Source organism: Protopterus annectens, chromosome 12.part0 (assembly GCF_019279795.1).
Source record: "Protopterus annectens isolate FY-2018-M chromosome 12.part0, PAN1.0, whole genome shotgun sequence".
Taxonomy (NCBI): domain Eukaryota; kingdom Metazoa; phylum Chordata; order Ceratodontiformes; family Protopteridae; genus Protopterus; species Protopterus annectens.
This window is the reverse complement of record NC_056746.1, coordinates 1,074,191,757-1,074,216,058: the sequence shown is the minus strand read 5'-3', so window position 1 is coordinate 1,074,216,058 and position 24,302 is coordinate 1,074,191,757. Positions and strand designations below refer to the sequence as shown.

At 38.4% G+C, this 24,302-nt stretch overlaps 1 protein-coding gene across 3 annotated transcripts in view; it reads right to left on the bottom strand.

Moving 5' to 3' along the window:
• Positions 1–24,302, bottom strand: part of LOC122816976 (ubiquinol-cytochrome-c reductase complex assembly factor 1) — a 1,543,629-nt gene that overhangs the window by 122,266 nt on the left and 1,397,061 nt on the right. For 2 of the 3 annotated variants that reach the window (XM_044090088.1, XM_044090087.1), the window contains exon 7: positions 14,467–14,580. The exons of the other annotated variant lie outside the window; for it this stretch is intronic. In XM_044090088.1, coding sequence (XP_043946023.1) covers positions 14,467–14,580 — 114 coding nt within the window. The remainder of the gene's footprint in view (positions 1–14,466; positions 14,581–24,302) is intronic. 3 annotated transcript variants of the gene reach the window in all.

Here is a 24,302-nt window from a genome sequence, read left to right as displayed (position 1 = left end):
TCTTTCAGATCCAGGGACACCAGGATAGCCTGGGGTAATAAAAGAGGAAACAGAGCTTGAAGAGTAAACATTTGAAAAGAAGGGATCTCGAGAAAGGTGTTCAGCTGGAAGAGATCCAAAATAGGTCTCCAACTGCCCTCCTTTGAAGAAACCAGGAATATTCTGGAATAAAAACCCTGTCACACTTGGGAAGGGGGGACAGGATGAATGGTTCCTTGGTTCAACAGGGACACTAGAACCTCTGGGAAATGAGAAAGTAGCTCTAGAGGAGGTTGAAGAAGCACACACATGCAAAAAAAAAAAAAAAAAAAAAAAAAAAAACGGGGCAATTATCTGCTGTTGTAAAATACACTACAGCAACAAAAACTCCAAACCAACTGGCAGAGCAGCAACATTCAAACTGGTCTGGGTAGTTGCATCTGTACGCCCCTTTTATGCCCAACATTCTGTGTGGGGAGCATAAATGTGACGTATGGCACAAACAAGATCTTTTAATCTAATGTGCATTGGCTGAGTGTTGGGCTGCTCTGGACGAGACATCCCTCCTATTTAGGAATACTGCAACAGTGATACAGGACGACATCATATGTAACTGCAATGTTAGCTGGAAATGGAGCTTTAAGGTCAAACCGCATCCTTGAATTTTCAGAATACAGTAATTCAGAGGCACTTCTGCTCCTCATACCACAGAAACTGTGCATTTGAACATAATCTTTTTGAGGTGTCACAGGATTTCTTCACGGGGAAGAGTACAGATTGGACTTTATTCAGGGTAGTCTCCAAGCTTGTCTGGACTGGTCTAATGCACCAAGAACATCAAGGTGGGGCATTCAACCAAAGTACATGATCTGCAAACTTTTATGATGACATCATATTATTATTAGATATTGATGCTGCAAGACAGAGGTTTTTATGCATAAAGAGATTACAGGTCCCCACAGCTAGGACATCCAGCAAGGGAGGAATTTGGGAACCTTGCTTGGATCCTCTCCAAAGGAGGGAAACCACCTTAACTTGGTTATCTATTATGACCCGAGCTCAGGGGAAAACTGAATAGGATACACCCCCAATTAAGAAACTTGCCTTGTATACTGAACCACTGATGAGACCTTTGTTGAAGTGTATAAAAATGGCTGCCAGAGAGTTGAAGAAACAGAGCCAAGACATATGTTAAAGAAAGAAATTAAGAAAATCAGGGCTGTTATGAATCACCAAACCGGGTACACTTTTGTTAATGCCTTCCAGCCAACACTTTAGCAAAAAAAAGAAGTTATGTACTCACCATAGTGTTCCATGTGTGTTGTCCATCTTTGCCTTCATTCTTACTAGGTTGGATTCGGATCCGAACCTCGGATCTGTTTCGACCTTTATTTTCAAGCTCAAGGTCCTCTGCCAGCTCATGACCAACTCCCTAATCCCAGCATGCACTGGAACTGTCCCCAGATCTTATCTGCTCTAAATTTATACAGGTATGCCTAACCCCAAGGAAGGATTCATAGACTGCTGATGGAACTGTCCCCAGATCTTATCTGCTCTAAATTTATACAGGTATGCCTAACCCCAAGGAAGGATTCATAGACTGCTGAAGAAGGGCAGAGGTCAATGGGATCCAATTTGGTTTAGACCCAGTCTTAGAAGAGTGAAAGAAAGGAAAGGGGGGAAGGAGGGTGGGATGTAAGAATGAAGGCGAAGAGGGACAACACACATGGAATGTTATGGTGAGTACATAACTTCTTTATGTGATGTCGTCCCATCTCGCCTTCATTTTTACTAGGTTATGACAGCCTCCCTAGCACATTGATTCTTGGGTGGCTCACGGGAGAATATTCCTCAGAATCATGGACCCAAAGGAGGCTCTATTCCTGGAGGCCAAATCAACTCTGTAATGAGTGATAAAAGTTAGAATGTGTTTAACTCAAGAGGAGAGAGTTAGAAACCTGGCTATCACTGGAATTGGTGCAGCCAAGCTGTCAGTTTGAGAGTCTGAAGGGATGGGTGGAGCTTTCCTGATGCAAAAGTCAGAAGGTTTGGAACCGGGTCCAGAATCCATGGCTCCTCCCCAATGAAGGGGAACCAAATTTGGCGAGGCCAGAATGGACCAATGATTATCAAGTCCCTTCCCAAACAACTAGCTTTCTGCAGGACTTTGTGAATTAATGGAAAAGGGGGAAGGTGTAGTGGAGGCCCGAAGGCCAATCGTGTACAAGTGCATCCCTTGGTAACTCCTCTGTAGGGGGTATGAGGGGCAAAGTAGCTGCTGCATTTGGCATTCATGGATGACGCAAACAGGTCGCAGCAAGCTTGGGCCCATTTTTGGAATTTTTTTCTGCTATTTCCTGTTTCAAGGACCACTCATGAAGCATCAGAATTGCTCTGCTGAGTCTGTCCGGTATCATGTTGGATTTCCCCAGGATGTGCATTGCTATCAGAAACTGCTGGGAGGAGGTAGCCCATTGCCACACTCTCAGGGCCTCTCAACAAAGGAGGTAAGATCTAGTTCCTCCTGGTTTGTTTATATACCATAGAACTGACTTGTCGCTTGTCTGGATCGCAATGGTTCCCAGGGGGAGAGAGTCTTTGAATGCTTGCAATGCTAAAAGCACTGCTCTCATCTCTAGGACACTGATGTGCAAGTCAGTCGTGTGATTCTGCCAGGTGCCTTTGACTGTCTTTCCCCAGATAATACCCCCCTCCCCCCCGCACCCTAAGAGGCATCCATGGTCACCATGGCCACTGGTTGGGAGTGAACAAATGGTTGACCTAGAGTCACCTGAGTGGAGTTTAGCCACCATTAAAGATCCTTTTTGCAAGTTTCTGTTATGGCTATTTTGTCAGACATCAGCAGTTCTTACATCGACCACTGAGTGGATAGCAACCACTGAAGAATCCTCATATGCAGATGTGCTAGGGGACCAAAACTATCGCTGCTGCCATGATCCCAAGAGCTTTGAGGACTACCTTTGCTGGGGCTTTCTTTCTTCTCAAAAGATATCTCACCTGGTACCTTAAAAATTGGACCCTTTCTGGTGGAAATCTCACCGTCATTTGTGTTGAGTCTAATTCTGCCCCAATGAAAGCCACATGATGACAAGGCACTAAGGCAGAATTTTCGTAGTTTATGGTAATCTGTAGGCGGGAGCAGAGTTGCAAGGTTGCATTTCTGGCATTGATTGGCATATGCCTGGTCATGGCAGTTAACAGCCAGTCGTCTAAGCATGGAAACACCTGGAATCCTAGACGTCTCAAGTGAGCCGCTACTACTGCCATACATTTGGTGAACACTCTGGGAGTTGCAGTGAGGCCAAAGGGCAGAGCTTGAAACTGGTAGTGACTGGCTCCCAGCCGAAAGCGCAAGTGTCTCCTGGATCGCCTTTCCATTTTTATGTGGTAGTACGCATCCTGGAGATTTATACAGCACATCCAATTGTCTTTTCCCAGGAATGGGAGTATCGACTGTAGTGTCACCATCCAGAACTTGCTCTTTTTAATGGATTTATTTAGAATGCTGAGATTCAGAATTGGTCTCCCGTCCCCTGTTTTCTTTGGAACTAAAAATAATCTTGAGTAAGTTCTGGATCCTAATTAGTCTGCAGGGACTTCTTGGATGACTCTTTTGTTGAACAACTTTTGAATTTCTAATGCTGCCTGTTCCTTTTGACTGGGTGGAATGTCCAGAACATTTTTCATCTTTGGGGAGAGAAGGAAAAACAGGATGAAGTAACCTCTGGATATGATGCTTTGTACCTATTTGTCTTTTGTCGCCAGGCTTCTGGGTACAAAGATAAGCGACCCCCCGACTGCCTCCAGAGCTGGACAGTTGGGCCTCCTTTCAGGAGCACTGGAAGGGCCTACCAATGAAGGATGCTCTGTCGCCTTGATTTTGCAGACCCCCTCTGCCACGAGGTCGGCATCTTCCATTACTACTTCCACCTCTGCCTCTGGGGGAAGTTTCACCATGTGTCCTGAAAAGATCTCTGTTATTTTCGGAACCACGTCAACCACTACCTCTCTGACCCTTGGGATAAGGTCTAGTAGGCCTTGAAAAATGGACTCCTATGGCAGACTGTCTTTCCTTCCCGTTCACACCTGGTAAGTGTGTCCTTTACTTTAGGCCCGAACAAGGATGAGCCGTCAAATGGGGCATTTATGAAGGAAGATTTAAAGGGTTCTGCGAAGTCACATAAGCGCATCCAAGAATGTCTCCTCAGGGAAATTCCAGTACCCACTGCTCTACTCGCTCCATCAGCTGCATAGGATATGAGCCTCATGGACACAATAACAACGGAGTTTAAGGTAGCAAGCTAAGAAAATACTTTTTTGGCAACCCCTTCAGCTACTGAACCTTGAAGGGCATCTCCTAGCTCTTTTAGAAGATCCCTCTGTAGTCTCGTAAAATGGGTAAGATAGCTTGGCGATCTGAGAGAAAAAGCCACTGAGGAAAAGATGCGCTTTCCATACCTGTCCATAGTCCTTGATTCCTTGTTCGGCGGTGGGGGAGGGGGAGGGTTGGTGGACAGTGGGCACTGTCACAACCATGACATTAACTGGGACTCCTTTGGTTAAAAAGAATTTGTCTGAGGGGGATGTAATAAATTTGTTTGGCCTCCTAGGAATAGGCTCCACAGAATCGGAGGACTCCCACGCCTTTCAAAAAACCAGCTTGAGGAGCTTATCAAAAGGTGGAGATGCCCAAGGGTGAGATCCAAAGGCCTTCAGGTATATGGACTCCTACACCGAAGGGTTAGAGGACTTCCAGCCACCTCTCTGCTTTAGCATTTCCAAGATATCTCATAAGGAGTAATCAACAGGAGGTGACTGTGGGGACCCTTCTGCCTCATCAAGGTCTGTATCAGAAGTGGTGGACTCCTCTGGGGAGTCTAAGTGCTTCCTCTTGCACAGTCTCTTCCGAGGGACCTCCTCAGAAGGGAACACTGGGGAGGTTTCAGAAGACTGGGGGGGTGCCCTGTGGGGCATCTTGAAGCCTAGGGTCTCTGCGTCCCTGTGGATGCAGGGGTAAAGGGGCAGGCACCAATGCTCTGGAGGCAGGAATATCTGGAGAGGACTGTGGACCTGTCTGTGGTGACAGCATCCTCCTCATTCCTCAAAATCCCCCCGTCCCTGATCTGAGGATATCCCTGGAGCCAAAGAAACTGAAGGACCTCCCGGAACCAAAGACTATGGTTGCGAGGCTGAGATAGGAGCCAAAGTCACCTGAGCAGAGGCCCCGAGATGCAAAGTCGGATCCGACAGTCGTCCGATCCAACTCGCCCCCCAGACCCAACTGGACAGTGTCGGCACCTAGACTCTTCCAGCTTCAATGGAGCAGAGGACGTCCAAGCCAAGGTCGGATCTGTGGAACCAGTGGTGGGTCTCGGATCTGACAGTTCCACTACTACCAACTCCAGACCTTCAGACACTGGAAGCCAGAGGTTGGATCCGAGAAGGACGTGGAGCAGAGGAGGTGGATGTCATAGGATCCCAAGCCCAGGGGGTCAGATCAAACAGTAATTTGGCCAGTGCTGGTGTCTGTAAGAGCTTCTGTACCACCTGATCCATGTCATCATCGGAAAGGCTCCTAGAAGACCAGGTCGAGAGAGTTGGTCTTTTGTAGTATGAGAGATCTCAAAATAGGGGAGACCAGCTCCTAAGTTCAAACTCCACTGCCACCGAGCAAAAAGGTGTCGGAGCCAATGGAGCTTTGTCTGATCCAGTAGCCTTCGGATTCGAGGAGGACAGTCTAGGTATTTTGTATGCTGGATCTGCTGATGTAGAAGGTGGTGTTTTTCCCAGATTTGTCAGATTTAGCAGAAGGAGACTTATCAGATCTAGATGAACCTGGACCTTCTTCCAGTGCCTCTGAGATGGGGGTTTTAAGGAGACCTTTGAGAATCAACTTATTTTTCCTCTCCAGGAGGGTTCTACAGTTAAACAAATGGAGCAGGACTCCTGGAGATGGACGGGCCCCAAGACAATAAACACAAGGGGTGTGTTTATCACTACGGCGCATCTTTTTGCTACACTTACACTTTAAAACCCATTGGCTTAGATTCCTTGTCGGACATTTTTAAGGTAAACAGCAGCAAAACCAAAACAAAGGTTTTTTTTTTTTTTTTTTTTTATTATTTTGTAGGCTGGACCCTCTAACTTAAAAGGGTCGAGCTATTGAGACAGAACACACAGAGAAATAATAAAGACTAAGCCCTCTAACTTAAATGGCCCCTGTTAAAATTCTCTAAGTTAAATGAACTGCAACACTACAATGGCAACTGCACTAACAACAACCTGGGAAGGAAAGGCAAGAACAGTAGGGTAAAAACCCTCCAACTAAATACGGGCTATTTAACAGTTCTCTAATTTAAACAAACTGTTCCACTAATAGGGCAACTACAGATAAGCTGGGATGGGAAAATACAAGGCCTAGTGAATAAACGATGGCCAAAGTCAGAAACAACTCAAATACGAGAATTATCAAGTCACGAGTAGACACACTCAGCTATAAAGGTTAAAATATCCAATTATCTAAAAATTATAAGAATTATAGACCAAAAGATAATCAAAAAGAATTGTACTTAGCCAGAATTAGCAGGCGAATGCTCAATCTTCTTTAACGGCAAACGAGATCTGGGGACAGTTCTAGTGCATGCTGGGATAGAGAGTTAGCCACGAGCTGGCAGAGGACCTCAAGCTTGATAATAATGGCCGAGACAGATCCGAGGATCGGATCCAAACCCAACGTAGTATGAATGAAGGTGAAGATGGACAACATCACAACTTTTGGTTTCCACAGGTGACATGGAGAATGGCCAATAGTTTTTAGGGCTGGTCACAGCTTTACCTTCATACAATATTTTCCACCATTAACAGCAACACATTTCACCCAAGAAACAAATCTCTTGAAAACAATCCAAGAGATGCTTACCCAATCCAGATTGGAGTGTTTTGTAATAGTCACTAGGGATTCCATTGGGTCATGGGATTTCATGTGGTTTGATCATGCAAACTGCCTGAAAGCTCACCTTACCTAAACAGTTTGAAGAGTTCCCAGAGTTCCACCTCTGATATATATGGATAAATCAATGAATCAAGAAAGGTAACTATGTGAAAAACTGTGGAAAATGTTATTAATGTCAGTGGGTAGTAGACCGATATGGCTACACAAATCCTAAGCAGAGCAAATTGATGCATCCTGTCCCTAAGGTTAGAAGCATGAGGCCTACAATGATTTCAGGTATTTGGCACAGAACAGTGTATATGTTGTTGGTCCCATTTCCCTCTGTACTTTACTGTATGCAAGTTTTTGTGTACCATGTTTGGTTTCTTGCCAACAAGCACACAGCAAGGGAAACTTTCATTTACCTCTTTCATATTAATTTCCATTACTGTTGCTTGTATTTCTAAATTTGTTAGGCTTGTACTATAGGTAATGTTACATTGTATGTCAATGGAAGTAGCAAAATCAGTTAAACGGTACAAATGAGAAAACTATCTACAGAAGCAATGCACACATTTAAGGCTCTTCTCTTCTCATCCTTTCTCAATATATGAGGAAGGCCTAGGCACCATACCTCTGGGAAGGATGCATAAGCAAACATCAGGAAATTGTAATCGGCATACATTCAGTATGCGACTAATTCTATGGACAGCAAAAACATGGTACCCTTATCAGAACATAGCTTAACTGGTAATACCTGAAACAGGCATAGTACATCTACAGCTCTTGACTTCAGGATGAATGCCTCCCCCCCAGTTAGTTGTTAATTTTTGTCTCGCAAGCTGACAAATAAGAAAAATAATTGCTTTTATTGAACACCAGAAAAGAGCCTTGACTGCATCAGAAAGCATGTACATTAGTCTAGAGAGTCCAGGCCACAGCTAAAGATCACAGCAAAGCAATAAGTACCCCAATGGGGATCTTTTCTTTTTGTATCTGAATACCTGCTAGTTTTGTCTGCATGACATATGTACCACATGGAGGTATTAGGCATAACTACCACTCCTAAGCATAGCATGTGTGCTTGCAAATATCAGATTTCTGTAAAAGATAGTCAGTTTTCAGTGTCTCTGTTGCTTAGGTTTGATAAACTATGTCAGCATCTGCAATCTTTTTCAGGGGTTCAGCCCTAAGACTGTTAGAGTGAGATGTCAGGCCTTCCAAGTCTACCTGAAGATGAAGATGCTAGCAGCCTACATTGGCAATCCCACCAAGACTTTTGTACTCCTGCACAGGAGGCTGACATGCTGTAGCAGCAAGAAAAATGTATCTTGCCAACTGAAGACGTTGGGAAAAATCAGTGATGTCTTGGGCAGAAGGAAATATTTCCAGCATCTTCTGAATTCCTATGGGAGCAAAACAAGTGGAGGAAAAGCATACAGAAACAGACCCTCCCAATTTATGGAGAAAGCATCTATTACCCAGGAATGTTTCTGAGGTGCTCTGAAGCAGAACTGTCTACTAGATGGAGAAGCAAAGAGGTCTAATCTTGAGTGCATCCAACCTGTTGATCCGGTCCAGAAAGGTTTCTGAATACCATTCAGTCAGGTGGATCTGGAGAGGTTCTTCGTAATAGGTCCATGACTGCAGCAACGATCCAAATAAAAATATCCTCTGGTGTCCTTAAAAGATGAAAATATAGAGACAGGTGTCCTTCATATAACTTTGTTACCATAAAAGGCTGGCATATTAAAAAAAAAAAGTCTGCAAGCTTATCATGAATTTTTGACGCTTAAAACTTTAAAAGTAGAATAATTTAGGATGGGTATCCAAAATCTACCCTTCCTTGGGACAAAATAAGAGTCCAGAATCAGCACCTCATACATGGGAAAGGCCAACTACAGACCAAGTTAATAGCAGGACTGGAAGCTGCACTGAAGAGGCTAGAGGTGCTCCTATGCAATACAGGACTGAAGCTTCAGAGATCTGTTTTGTGACCTATGAATACCACATCTCTTACATGTGTGTCTCCCAGCAACTGTTTTTCCAAAAATTCCTCAAACACATGGAACACTGGAGGGATAGGTTCCAATATAGCTTCCATTCGGAACAATGTGGGTAAACCACATTTTTCTAGACAGTCAAATATATGAGCAAAGGGCTATGAAATGTGACCCTACAAGGATTTCAGTAACAAACACTAGCAACATTAGATTGCTACAGAACATTTATTTTAAGAACTGGAATATATTACGTTCTGATGACAGGGTTAGAACACCGCTAGGGGAACTCCTAAATATGCCTATAAAAATAAGAAATCTCTTAAGAGGCTCTTATGTGGACCCGGAAATGGCCAAGAGATGAGTATCAAACCCACATGTGTCCATGGAACTAAACCTTGTAATTCTTGTAATTACTGTTCATATATTGACAAGAAGTTTTTTTAAAACATTCAGATACAGGAAACACTGTTTATTCAAACTTTCAGCTGTTTGTAACACTACAAATATTGTGTATTTAACCCACTTTAATTCATGCTGCTCGTTCTATGTGGGTATGACCACACGCAGGTTTTGTGATAGAATTAGAGAGCATGTATATGATATACACAGGAGGGCAGAGACCAATGCCCTAGCCAGACATGTTATGGCATCAGATGCGTCACATACTTTCAAATTTATGGTAATAGAGAAAATTAAAATAGGATGTAAAGGTGGTGCAATCAAGAACTTGGTAGAGACCAAAGAACTTGAGTGGATCATCAGGATGTGGGATAATATGGGCAGAGGCCTAAATTACAACATTTCCATTAAATCTGTACTAACTAATAAACCATTACACAGATAAAAAACATTTTTTGATATATTTTTATATACTTTTTAGTACCACAGACAAGTTTGATACCAAACATAATTGTTTTACTATTCATCTTGTAGCCTAGTAGCACTTAAGTTAATTGTTTTTAATTTAATTCTGTCTCATATTGGTTGCTGGTATTTTTAAAAATCAATGAGTAATTATTTTAGTGTCTGATGAAGTAGCTTTGGCTACAAAAGCGCTCACCATTGTTTGTCTCTTCATTGTGGATTAAACTTGGAATTTTTATCTGCCTTGGTCTAGTGCCTCCTATTCTTTCTTTCGTTGTTGCTTGTTGTTTTTTGGGAGACCAGTTTGCCTGCACCACATTGTTTTTCTTCCTGATGTGTGTATATATATATATATATATATATATATAAACATATGTCTATATACATATATATATATATATATATATATATATATATATATATATATATACACACACACACAAATACACATGTATGTATATACAAACACATATACACACACACTGTGTCAAACACTGTCAGTCAATAACCGACATGAAATTTAATTAACTCAGTGAATGAATTTTATTAGATTGAGCGCTTTCATTCCATGAAATACAAACTTCTTCAGAACTAAAACCATTAAAACCAAGTTTAAATACGGTAATCAAAAAGTCAAATGACCTTAGTCAGCCAAAACAATAACTTAATTAACTGACTTATGAAGCATTAGAAACGTTGTAAAAACAGAATATATAGCAAAATATAGTAAGCTGATAGTTAGAAATAATTAGTAACTTTAAAAAGCATCATAAAATTTTAGCCTAAGCAAAGAATTAATTGAATATGTCTCATTTAAACCAGGGCTGTTTGTGGCATCAAGTATTAATTGCCATTTAAGTTCAGTTTTATCCAAAAGCTCACTAATTATACAACACTGGAGGATGTCCTTTTTGACCTCTTCTAGCATTAAAAAGTTGAAACTATGGGTATTAAACTCCTCAACATGCTTGCATAGAGCATGTATCTTCTTTTTATTCTTAATATCCAGACTATGCTCATATGTACACTTTTTCAATTTTATTGAAATCTTGCCTACATAAAAGGCAGGACAACAATTACATTGAGCAAGGTGAACCACATTGTGTGTATATAACAAGTAAAATGCCCATTTACTATGTATGTCTTACTCCTAATAATGAAACTGTCATAATTATTAATCAGAGAACATTGTGAACATCAGCCACATTTAAAGGTACCCTGTGGTTGATGACTAATTTCACATACTGCCCTGTGATTGTTTTCCATATAAGTTTTTAAGGCTTTATCCTTTTTATAGGAAACAAATGGTCTGTCCCCCAATTTTTTTTTTTACAGATTTCTTCATCTGTCAAGAACAAATTCCAATTTTTGTAGATATAGTCGCTTATAACTTTACTATCCAATGCCTTAGTAGTTGTAAAATATTTTTAGCATTGATTTCGCCATTGTAACTCTCATCCTCACCCACAGCTTGAAGTGCAGAATTCAATGGCTTTAAAATAGGATGATAAAAAAACCTTGTTTCTTTTATTAACTACTACATCTTTGATCTCATCTAAAAATGTTTCTGGATATCCCCTTTCACAAAACATCTCCAGAACTACTTCACAATCTGTATGGAAGGTGTCCAACCAGGATATCATCCTAGCCAAATGCACCAGTTGTAATTTGACTACTGCTTTTTTTGAAATCTGGGTTGCCAGCTGGAGCTGTTCATACTAACAATTTAATTTGCTGAAAAACATATATGGAAAGCAGTCACAGTGCAATACATGAAATTAGTAATCAACCACAGGGCACCTTTAAATGTGACTGCTGTTCACAATGTTCCCGGATTAACTGTGTTGACACACACAATGTGGTTTACCTCGTTTGTTAGTTTTCTGTTTTTTCAGGTTTTTTTGACATACACATGGTGTACTTTTGCTTGACTTGCTCCTTTTATCAAAGCTGTATCTACACAAGGTGTTCCTTCTTGTTATTTCTCTGCCAGTTACTTATTGTACTGACATCTGAAAGCTTGAAGTAATGCCAAGAGGACAAAAATTACTATTAAACTGTTTATAATGGTGATTGCTTTCTTCTCCAAGAGAGTCACCTCAGAGTGGGAACATACTGGTATGAGGATTTGCGGGTGCAGTAGAACTTCCCACCATGAAAAAAATACTTAACTTGCTGCTGTGCACAAATTACTGACTTACTCATGGACATAAGTTTAGTATTTACATGCACTCAAACTACAGTTTCCTTAATTAGAGTTCATACATTTTGATATGGCACTGCAGAACCACAGCATTGCAGAACTTGCCCTTAAAGTTTTATCTGACCAATTCACAGAACAAACAGCTGGGAAAGATTCCTTCTGAATTCCTTTGGCAGATATCAAAGACAAAGCATCCATTACCTAGCAAATGGTAAGCAGTAAGGTACTAACAATGTTCTGTTATTGGCCAATGCCACTATGTATTTTGCTTCATCTGCTGCAGGACTGAAAGGGGGAATAGATGATTTTGCTCCTCTCCTACATCTCATGACATAAGTCTGGCACACAAAGTCTGGTGCTTGTTAACCAGGTAGATGGTCTGGGTCCATGGACTCTTTTCAGCTTCAAGCAGGGAGCAATAACACAAGAAATGTGTACTGCTACTAGTACTGTAATTAAAATATAAAATACACATCAAAATATTTCTACCTTGCAGATCTTAATGACTCCTTCACCAACACAGAAACAGTGATAAAGCAAACATCAGCTCTGGAGACAAACCTACATCACCAAACACACAAATGGTGTGACAGATACATAATCCAACATATAACCTGTTTCTGGAACAGACTGCCCTTAGCGGTCAAGAAAAGTATTTCTCTAACAACCTTTAAACCCAGCCTGGATAGGTGACTACAATTGTTTACTGGGAAAATATGCACAAAGTCTACTTAAAGGGAGTCTTCTCTGTTAGCATTCCACAATATTAAGAGATATGGCTGATTTTCCCATTGGTTTCCTTTGGCTGTATGCTTTTTGTCAAGACCTATGAACCTATAAAATAGATCATGGGTTCCCATCACAAATAACTAAGATATGCAGTACATATATCAAAATAAATTATGGCATCCTAAGTACAATGACCGCAAAGTACAATGTTAGCAGAAAACAAAATACATGTGTAAATGTGAAACAGGGTAATGTTTAGAGAATATCCCATGCTATTTACAGTATACAACAATTGTGGGAGGGGGTGATTATAGATTTATATATTTATTTAAAGGCTGGTACATTTTGCCTGTTCTGGTAGTACATATGGCCAATTTTAGTAGCATGCATTGTGGTCCATGAGCAGGGTTATGTAACAGAACAAGCTGCACTCTTAAGAAAAGAAGATAGTACACAAGGGAAAATGAAGATGGAGGTAATGAGGAAGGAAAAGAAAGAAAACATATCTATAACACAGAGATGCTATTATAGCAATTAGATTGCATCAGAGGGCAAACTGAGGCAAAGGGAGGAGAAAAGGAGATAGCCTACTTACAAATATACATATGTAAAGTTAATAAGAACAACATTTTCATCAAAATTCATTGGGGGCTACTGAGAGTAGTATATTTGCCGGACATGTAAGAAAGGGTACATGCATTTCATTCCTGTCCATTAACACATTTAAAAATGTAGATTTCGGTCTGCCCATGTAGTGCAGACAATTAAGGCTATAAGCTGCTGAAGAGCTTCATCCTGTCCCTGCCGGGCTTATTCTACCTGCCTCCGTTTGCCTACTGTGCAACTCTGAGCAAGTCAAGTTAAGGAATGCGTAATACTTGAAATAGCAGCATACAATAGTCAGAATGAAAGCTGTTCATCTCTCAAAAATACATTTAAAATCTGTTATGGTTTACACAGCTTAGTATGCAACTATGGCCTTTTTCAATTTTACTATTTTATATATATATATATATATATATATATATATATATATATATATATGCACACTTGCAGATACACGCACACAAAAGCAAAGTACTTCCAACTTATTCCATGACATGAAAGAAATACTTAAAATTTTGCACAGGAGTGAACACACATGAATGATTGTGGTTGTGCTGAGTGCAAGGGAATCAAATCTGAGGCTGCTGTACCTTGGAAGAGGAAGACTACCCTTGCACTGACCTTGGCTAAACTGAAAGCATTTTCAGTTTCAATAATAATTAAAAAAAAAAAAAAAAAAAAAAAAAAAAAGAACAAATGCCTGTTGCAAATTTGGACTACCACTACAACACAGAAATAAACATCCAAATATATAGAGAAAGTAGTGAAAGATTATTGGTAATGAGGTTCTAATGCAAAATCATGTAAATATCAGTCACTAAAACATTTGCAACATTACTTCTCATTTTACTGGATGACTATCATCAGTTTGGGAAGCTGAGGAAATCGGATATCATTTCTAACTGGCCTGGCAGTACAGCCAAAGCCCAGAGTAAGTGAAGTAGCACTGCACAAAGCTCAATCTGCCCAAGCTGGAGGTACCCAAATAGTCATGATGGATGACCTGAGAATATCAAGTGAACTGGCACACTCACCAGAACTTTGAAATTAGGGCTAAAATGATTTGGGGTATGAAAATAAAAACACATGAATCTATACAACAAAAATATGATATGCTTTGGAAAACAAACCTGTTTTCGCACATACTCAACCATGAGCTCCAAGACTGTTGGATCTTCACACTGCTTGTTGAAGAGGTTCCGCCAGAGGGCAGCTGCCAACACACAGTCATCTGACAATATACCCTAAAGACAAATTAAGTCACTTTATAACCAGTATGATAATGTACAATATTAAAACACAGACTAATATTAAAACACAGCAAATCAACCAACTGACTAAGCCACCCCCACCTCCATTTACCCTGCCTACTAAAATAAGCTGCACACATTAAATAACTTGTACTCTTCTCTTCCTCAGCAAAAAGACAATGTCCTCCTAGTCATTCTTTCAGTCTTGTACGGAAATGAAACTACCTCATCAAAATGACTACATACGCAGTAATCCTTCCATTAAAACATGCCTTCTCTCGATCCCTATGCATTTTTCATCAGTGATATTCTCAGCTTTGTGTTTCATTTGATTTTAAAGATAAAATTATACTGATTACCCAATGTACCTTTCTTTGTTATACCTTCACTACATTTCCTACTCTTTCCACTGATTTCTATTTCCCACATACTACAGCACTTTCTGTACTGGATACATGCAGTCACACTTCTTAACAATTCTTCTAACTTTATCAGCTAGTTCCCTTTTACAGTATTTTAGCTAATGAAGGAAAATCATGCCTCTTTGCTAATGATGCAAACACCTTCTTTGCACTCTTCTGGTATTAGACTAGGATGAAACTGAAGGTACACATGGCTACAATTATATATTTTCAAAAGGCTGTTGTCATACATATATACAGCATGCATCTTCACCCCATCTCCAAAATGCAACCAGCTTCTGTGTACCACTCTGAGAAAACCTGAATGCATTAACATATTTCACTTTGCGGTTTTCAGGCACATGTAAAAAGGATGACTACTTAAGGGTCTGATGTTTGATTGCGAGAAAAAATACTTATCACAGTAATGCATTCCAGCTGCCTCTACACACACTACAGTGACCATATGTATGCACCTCTAGGGTTTGTGAAAATAAATAATGACCACACTGTCCCCAGCCCCCACACCAAGTTACAGTGACTTTCCCTGCACACCTCTGAGGATTGATTATGAGGAATATCAGAGCAACAGGTTCCCTGGTTCGATTCTTGGCTGGGGTCTTTTTGTGTGGAGTCTGCATATCCTCCCTTCTGTTTCCACTAGGTGCTCTAGTTTCCTACCACTGTCCAAAGACATGCAGAACGTAGAATGGACACTAAAAACTGGCCATAGGTGTGGAGGGGTGTGCGCGTCTGTGTGTGTGGAAGAACTACTGTGGCAGAGCTAGCCACCCGGTGGTGTAAACCTTGGCACTAGGTGATTGTCACTGTTGAAGTGACACCCCAACCCCATGTGCAAAAATGGGAAAAAGGGTTTCAGATGGAGTGGAATAGCCACACCATCCCCAGTCCCTACACAAGCTATAGCAACTTTCTGTGTACACCTCTGGTTAGGACCAGAGCAGGTGAATTTCAGGGTCTTTGTCAAAACCCACTAGTGCACTCCGAGGTGTGGGGAATACCAGGCTCCCTAGAAACTCTAAGGCTTGGATGCTCTGCAATGCATTCTATTCCTTATTTTAAGGATTTGGATATTCTGCAATGCATGTTATAGATGCATATTTTTTTTTTTTTTACTAAGCATATGGCTAAAGCAGACTACTGAGAAGCCACATCACCCAATATTAAGAGATCATACCGATTTTTGCCTCATGTTTTTGGTACATTTCTCATAAAATGTGGTTTTCTGGCAAAATCATTGGGAAATCACTGGGGAATGAAATCGGAAAATAATGGCAGACAACTGAGTTTGACACTTCATATCATTCAGAAAATTCATGCTAATGCAAAACCTGTTACTCTATCAAGTTTCTAAGTTTGCAAGGGCAATATTTAAAAAGTGTCCTATTTTTGGGTTTGGGTTTTATCCCCCCCCCCATTATTGTCTGCTTTATCTAGATTTCATACTGTAAGAGGTTAAGAGGTGTGTGAGAAACAAATAAGGTCCCCAGAAAGTAAGCTTTCTTCACCCATTAAAAATATGAGATCACCCATCCATCTACTCAAATTGGTTGCTGTAGATGAAGTTTACACTGGCTAAACGTAAGTGCTTACGTGTTTTACTTTTGATATTTTATAATAAATACAAAGGTTTTTACATTTGCTATATTTTTGTGCTTCCTGGTTGTTGTGGGGACCTTGAACTGCTGATTTTCCTTTTATCTTGTTTGTTGGAGTCGTTTGTTTCTCATTAGTTGTTGCTATGGAAGTATTCTGCTTAACAGGCAAGGGCAGCCTATTTCATAAATTATTTTTGAAAGATAAAGACTTAATTGTTGTATACTCTACATAGAGTTATGTACTGTATATGATCAAAGATAAAAATCAATGATTTTTTTTTACACAGACACACACACTGCATGCTCACCTTTAGGCAAATGGGGTGAATGTATTTTCATCTCTGCCATGTCTTCGGGGTGATGGCAGTAAACCAGGGGATGTGGATAAAGCTACATAATGACAGGTTAGGCATGCAGATTCTTCATAGTAAAATCACAGCCAAGAACTATACCAGAGCCAAGCAGTATGAAATGGCAATGCTACTCACTGCAACACTATGCCAATGAGCAAATGCTTTCAGATAGACTACTCCTGTCAAATGAAGAAAGACATCTGTCATGAACAAGGCTGATGTATGTGATGGAAAGTTAGAGAAATTATGACCAGCTTGCTAATCTTAAATGCAACGCACCTCCCCCCTTACACACACAAACATGTGCATAAGCCAAAGCAATATTAATTTTAGGCTAATTTCAGGAACTATAGTATACTGTATGACACTACTTTTGTGATGACAGATAAGTGACTGTTTAACAGTGATCAAACAGTAGGAGTAAGACTCTTATTTACAAATGGCTTCTGTATCCATCAATTGCAGTCAACAAAAAAAAGGTTAGGCACCCCTGACCGAATGCACCCTAGGCAGATGGCTAGGTAAACGCCTACAGCCAGCCATGCCTATAAACCACAAGTTAGCAAGGTCCCAAAGAGGACCACTGTCATATACACTGAATTACATTTGGTTGCCATGTTGTTACACTACAGGAAGCCTCTACACCACATCAAGATAAAAATCAGTCACTCAAGTGGGTCACTTAAACAAACAAACTGAATGGCATGCATAGCCGGGCCTTAGGCACAGGCCAACTAGGCGGCCGCCTAGGGCACCACTCTAGCAGGGGTGCTTTTCCAGTATTTCAGTAGGTAGACCAGGATGGGGGCACTGGGTAGTGTGATGGGGGGGCACCATGGAGCCCTTTTGCCTAGGGCACAAGCTGACCTAAGGCCGCTCCTGATGGCATTAGTAGCAAAGAGTAGTTGTGTAAAATCTGATCATAAACACAGATGTCCTTCTCTTCTATATTGCAGTATTCTTAACATGTGGAAGATCCTCCACCCCAAGTGACCCGACGTCTGGCCAGCATACAACAGCTTTTAGCTACTTCAGGTAAATGGGACATCGCACGTATGGCCTGATGAACATAAGCCATAAAAAGGATGCCTGTCCATACAATCCTCAGAAATGAAATGCCCCAGGAAGAACACCAGTGTAAGGAAATGAAAAATAACCTGCCATCCAAGGAAAAAACAAGGTACGGTGAAAGGAGGGAGGTACAGAATACTGCATGTAGAGCTAGAATGAGAGCCCTAATTTCCTTGATAATGATATGCTCCTTCCTTTGAGGAGGAGACCAGAGACCTTACACCTTCTTTGACGCAAAGGTTGCCCTCAACCTATGTCTGAGGCATCTGTGAACAATTGACGTGGATGAGACTGATGATGAGGAAGGCCTGAATTCAGACAAAATTGCTGAATCCACCAAAGAAGCTCTGATTTCAGACATGGGAGAAGAGGAAGAACAAATTCCAGAGGAAGAGCATGCTGCATCCAAACATATTTTAGGTACCACTGAAACTTCCTCACAGAGAGTTTTGCCAGGGGCACCAGAAGTATTGTGGATGCCATAAACCCTAGTAGTCTTAGAAACTTCCTAACAGTAACAGATGGATGAGACAGTAGACAGTGGAAGAAGGAAATGAGAGAGAGAATTTTTTTCGTGGTGGAAGAAAAGCCAGCATAAGATCTGTTCTTACCTGCACCCTAGGAAAATGTGATCCTGAGAAGGGGAAAAAAATGATTTTTTGAAATTTATTGTGAACCCCAACTTTTGCAGCACAGAGAAGCAAACTGTAGATTTTTTTTCCCAATAATAAATCTTTATTGTTTTATCATTTTCAATACAAATTTCAAACAAATACAAGATTGAAAATAAAAACCAACTAATGTCTCTAACAATAACACCATAACATATATACAATATTTACATGAATGCTTCCACCTACAACACAAGTTTATACAAAAAGATATAAAAATAATTGAGATTAGTTCAAGTATTACACAATTTGTTGTTACAAAGTTCTCTTACAGTGTATAAATAACTCATAATAGATTTAGGTTTAAAATATTATGCTAATATGATATTAAACACTTGTTCCCATATTTTTGGGTTATTGACATTTTTATTGTGTTGATGTAGAAGTAATTTGTGGGCTAATATATGTCTCATAGCTAGAATTTTAAAGTTATCCCATGAAGTTTGGGATGGGTTTAACCAATTAGTAGCTATATATAGTTTCATTAATAAGAAGATATTAATAATTATGATACTTTGTGATCTAGAAAGTTCTTTTGTAGGGATATGCAAAATCATAAATTTCCATGAAAGTGTTGTACTTTTATAACCCATCTTTTGAAGTTGTATTTTTAAAGAGTTCCAAAGTTTATAAATGCATTTGCAGCTCCAGAACATATGAAGAAGATTAGCAGGTTGGTCTTTACAGAATGGACAATTTAGGGAGTTTTTAGAATTGAATTTATGCAGGCTAAGGCATGTAAATACACATTATTCCATATCATAAGCTGAGTATACATCAACTTTTGGAGAGAGATAGATTTTGTTGTCAAGTCTATTGCTTTTATTATTTGACATCAATGGGATTTTCTCTTTCCAATATTTCGATAAAAGAACCTTATCCTGGAATTTAAACTCTTTTATTAATTTATTTGATACGGTTATAAATTTAACATCTTGTTGAAGAGCTTGCCACAAATTTGAGCATTTGGTTAAATCCTCATCTCTGGGTTTAACATTCTTAAAGTAGCTTATAGAGAGTTCCCTAATTTGTCTCAATCTGACTAGATAAGTTTTAGGTAAGTTAATTCTTGTCTTATTTGATTAGCTGAAAATTTGAGATATATGTAAATGTCAATTAAAGTTAAATTAACTATTAATGGGAAATTTTTAAGATCTATTAATTGATTATTTAATCTCAAGTTAGGGTTCCTATGAAAGGGTTGAAAGACCATCATATGTTAAGCAAGATCTAATGATTGAAATAAATTTTGTATAGATGTTATATATACTTTAATGTGGTCCATTACCCCATATAATTTCAGCTTATCTTTTCCTAGAAAGGGTAATGCTTTAGGATTAATACTCAAATTTAATATATGTTTATAATTCAAGATTACCCATGTTGGTGCCCACTTAGTGCTACATACATCATAATTAGCCATTCTTAGGAGTCTATTAGAGTTTATTATTAAATAGTAAATTTCAAAATTTGGTAAATCCAATCCCCCTCTATTTTTTGGTGTCATCAATTTATCATACGATATCCTTGTTTTCCTTGGCTCCCAAATAAATTTAGCCAAATTCTTTATGAATTTGTTTAAAAAATTTCTTCGAAATGACTACTTGAGCAGATCTAAAAATATATAATAATCTTGGTAATATATTAATTTTAATAATTGAGACCTTCGCCAATACTGGTAATCTTAAATTATTCCATCTCCCAAAATCAGATATTATTTGATCCCAAACTGTTTTAATGTTAATAGTATAAAAATCTTTATCATCTGTAGAGAAAACAATACCCAAGTATTTAATGTTATCTTTGAACATTACCTGTCCTACCAGTGGCAAAAGCGAGAAAGGTTTGGGTGTTCTTAGGGGGAAAATATTCGTTTTTTTAAGATTCATTTTATAATTAGATATTTCTGCAAAGTCATCCACTGCTTTTAATAATTTTTTAGTGTCTGAAATTGGAGTTGTACAATATATATATTGAGATCATCCGCAAATGCCGCCATTGATATTTTTGTTCCATAAAATATTGGGGCATTATGGTATACCTTCTGTTTAATATACAAGAATAAGGGTTCCAGATATAAGTTAAATAATAAATGGGACAACAGACAACCCTGACGTGTTCCATTTTTAATCTGTATTCTTTTAGAGAACATTTTATTAATGTATAAAGTTGTATAAGGATTGCTATATACGATTTTTAACACTCGAACAAATTCTTGGGATATATTAAAGTATGGTAGAGTATCAAACAAAACACTTACGTCAACCCTGTCAAAAGCCTTCTGTGCATCAATAAGCACATAAATATTAAGATTTTTCTGTTTAGCATAAGCTATCAGTGTATGAAGTGTAAGTGTACTGTCACTAGTTTGTCTAGTTGCCACAAAACCGGCTTGTTCCTTAGATATTATTTGATTCATTATTTTTTTAATCTACTGGCTAGAATAGAAGTCAAAATTTTCATATCTACATTTAGTAATGATATTGGTCTATAATTGTCAGGGTTTTGGGGGGTCAGAATTAACTTTAGGTATAAGAATAGTTTTTGGGGCATTAAAATGAGGATCATTGATTTTATTCTTAATTATACAGTTAAATACACGCAAGAGTATTTTACCAAAAATATCATCAAAAACTTTATAAAATTCCACCGTCAAACCATCAGGACCCGGTGCTTTATACAATTTCATATGTTTAATTATATATATTACTTCTTCATCAGATATCGGTTTAACCAAATCCTTTTGAATATTATCATCTATTTTCGGAAAATTAACTGTTTGCAAGAAATCTTCATTGGTCCTATGTGAGGGTAGATCTTTTTGGTCACCATATATATTCATATATATCGGTTCGAAAATATTAATATCTTCCGTTTTAGAGTAAGTTGCATTCTTAAATTGTATTTCCGAAATTTGTACTGCTGTTCTCGATTGATTAATGATTCTAGCTAATGCCCTTGATGGTGTTTGAACATGGTTGGCATACCTCGCTAACATTTTATGTTCCTGAAATGTCAATCTACTATTCTGAATTAAGAAGAGGTCTTTTTGGCATTTAAGTAATTCCATTTCTGTTTGAGTATTATAATTCTGAATCAATTCTTGGTGAAGTGTCTAAATTTTAGCTTCCAATTCCTGAATATCTCTAATTTGTATTTTTTTATAATATGAAGCTTTAACAGATCCCTCTTACTTGTGCTTTAACTGTCGCCCATTCGATATTAGGTGTATATTGTTGTTTCTCTAATCTAGCCAATAGGTCTTTGAGGTAATCTGTAATTTCATGTATTATTTCCTCTTTAACAGATTTGGGTTAAGGAACCAATTATAACCTCTTTGCCGCATTGTATCTCTAGGTTCTTTAGCAAAACTTAATGAGATTTTTGAGTGGTCTGATAAATAACGTGCATGTATAGAGACTAAGGGTTCAAAATTAATCATTGTTGCTGAAATAAAAAAAAAATCCAATCTGGACCACATTTTATGACATGTTGAATAAAAAGTATAATTATTTGTGTTACCACGGTTATTTAAATACTTAAAGAGGTCATATAATAGGAAATCTTCCTTTATATCACTTCTTGCTATTACTGCTTGTTTATTAAATGCTCTTTGTGGACAAGATCTATCCAACTTAGGATTTTGATAAGAGTTCCAGTCCCCTCCAATAATTATATAATATTTATCATATTGTGTCAAAATTGGATAAAGTGATGCTATGAAAAGTTGTTGATTATTGCAAGGAGCATAAATGTTTAAAAGTAAAATAGGTTTATCAAATTGAGTAGAAGAAAGAATAACATAACACCATCTTCCTTCTTTATCTGTTTTAGAGTCTAAAATCTTCTCTTGATATTGATTTTTAATAAGTATAGCTACCCCAGCACTATTAGTTTTACCTTCTGAGGCTACAATTTCTCTAATCCATTTCCTTTTCTTAATGTCAGCCCATTGATCATTAGTTAAATGTGTTTCTTGAAGAAGTATAAATGACGCCCTAGCCTGCAATAATAAATGTAGAAATAACTTTCTCTTCTTTAAGTTCTGGAGCCCTTTTATGTTCCATGAGTCTATTTCCCACATTTAATAAGTTATTTTGTATAATAGAGGTTTAAAGAGAAAAACAGAATATAAAGTCAAAGTGAGTTTAAAGACATATGTAATTTGGAAGCATTCTTGACATCCCGTCCTATCCCAGTGCCTACCCACTGTATCCCCGGACCAGGACATATATAGGTCTTATACAACGTAAAAAACTGAAAGGGTCAAAAAAGTAAACATGTGCAATGTCATCAGGTTACAACTCAAAAACATCCCATAGATAGGACCTATATAAACTAATTTTACTTCTACAAAGTCTAATCTAAACATTCCTTACCAAACACTACTGTGCATTTACATCTCTTTTGTTAACTATTTAAGTAAATCATACTGAAGATATAACATTAACGTGAAAAAAAAAAAACACCTTTCAGTCATTTTGATTAGCTAGCTGTACATAAACAACATAAATCAAATAAGATAATCGACAAATGTCATTCTGAAAAATAAGAATCCAACACAGGGACAACATTGTTCTCTATCATATATGTATCAAATGAAGAGAGGGGGGAAAAAAAACACATCTTATTCATACTGTATTGTAATCCTATATAAAAAGAGGTACAAACATAAAAACAGAAAATTAATTAACTTTCCTAATAAATATGTTAGGTCCTTCATTATTTATATACTTCAGGTCAGCTCTATCTCCTAATATTATACGAGGATATCCAACTAGTGTAGTATATAACTATATCACATCTAATTAATAATATACGAGTTTAATTATATGTTATATTTATAGAGAATGTTAATTGTAATTTCTATATATGTATTCCTCACTAACATTAAAAAACTCAACATGTCCTTTCAGATTAGTTCTGAAATAGTAAACCAATACCTATTTATTTAAAAAAAAAAAAAAAAGAAAAAAGGAAAAAAAAAAAAAAAACAAACAAATATTCCCCTGCACCCCAATTATCTATTATATACTACAAGACTTTTTTTGTTATATGAAAAGCAAGCATAATCAAATGTTCCTGTGTGCTTAAATTGCTGCAAAACATCATCTTTTAATGTTAATCATACTTTTCAATGCTTAAAACAGTTCACTTCGGATTTCCAAGCCTGGAAACCTTACAGAACGCTCGCGAAGGGGGACAGTTAATGCAGACGGACTTCCGGAAGTGCCACAGTAAAATCCTTCCCCTCAGCAGCATCCAAGGCATTTCCTGTCTCCTCGTCGATGTAAACACTTCGTGAAAGTCATAAAACTTCGGAAAACAGACTCAAATAACCAGGATCAACAAAACAAAGCCCTTATCTATTCCAAGAGAGGCCTAAAGCATTAAAAATGAAAACAAAGGATTACCAAGACCTCGAGCCACAGCAACAGATGAATCCAACCTCGGACAGCATGTTAGTCTCAACGGAAAGCCAGATCAAGTCTCAGAAGCAGGTAAACACTTAAAAACTTTGAAAAAGACGATTTTTGCCTCATTTTTCATTGAAACAGAGTATTTTAGACCCATCTATTGTAAATATTAACATATTAAGAT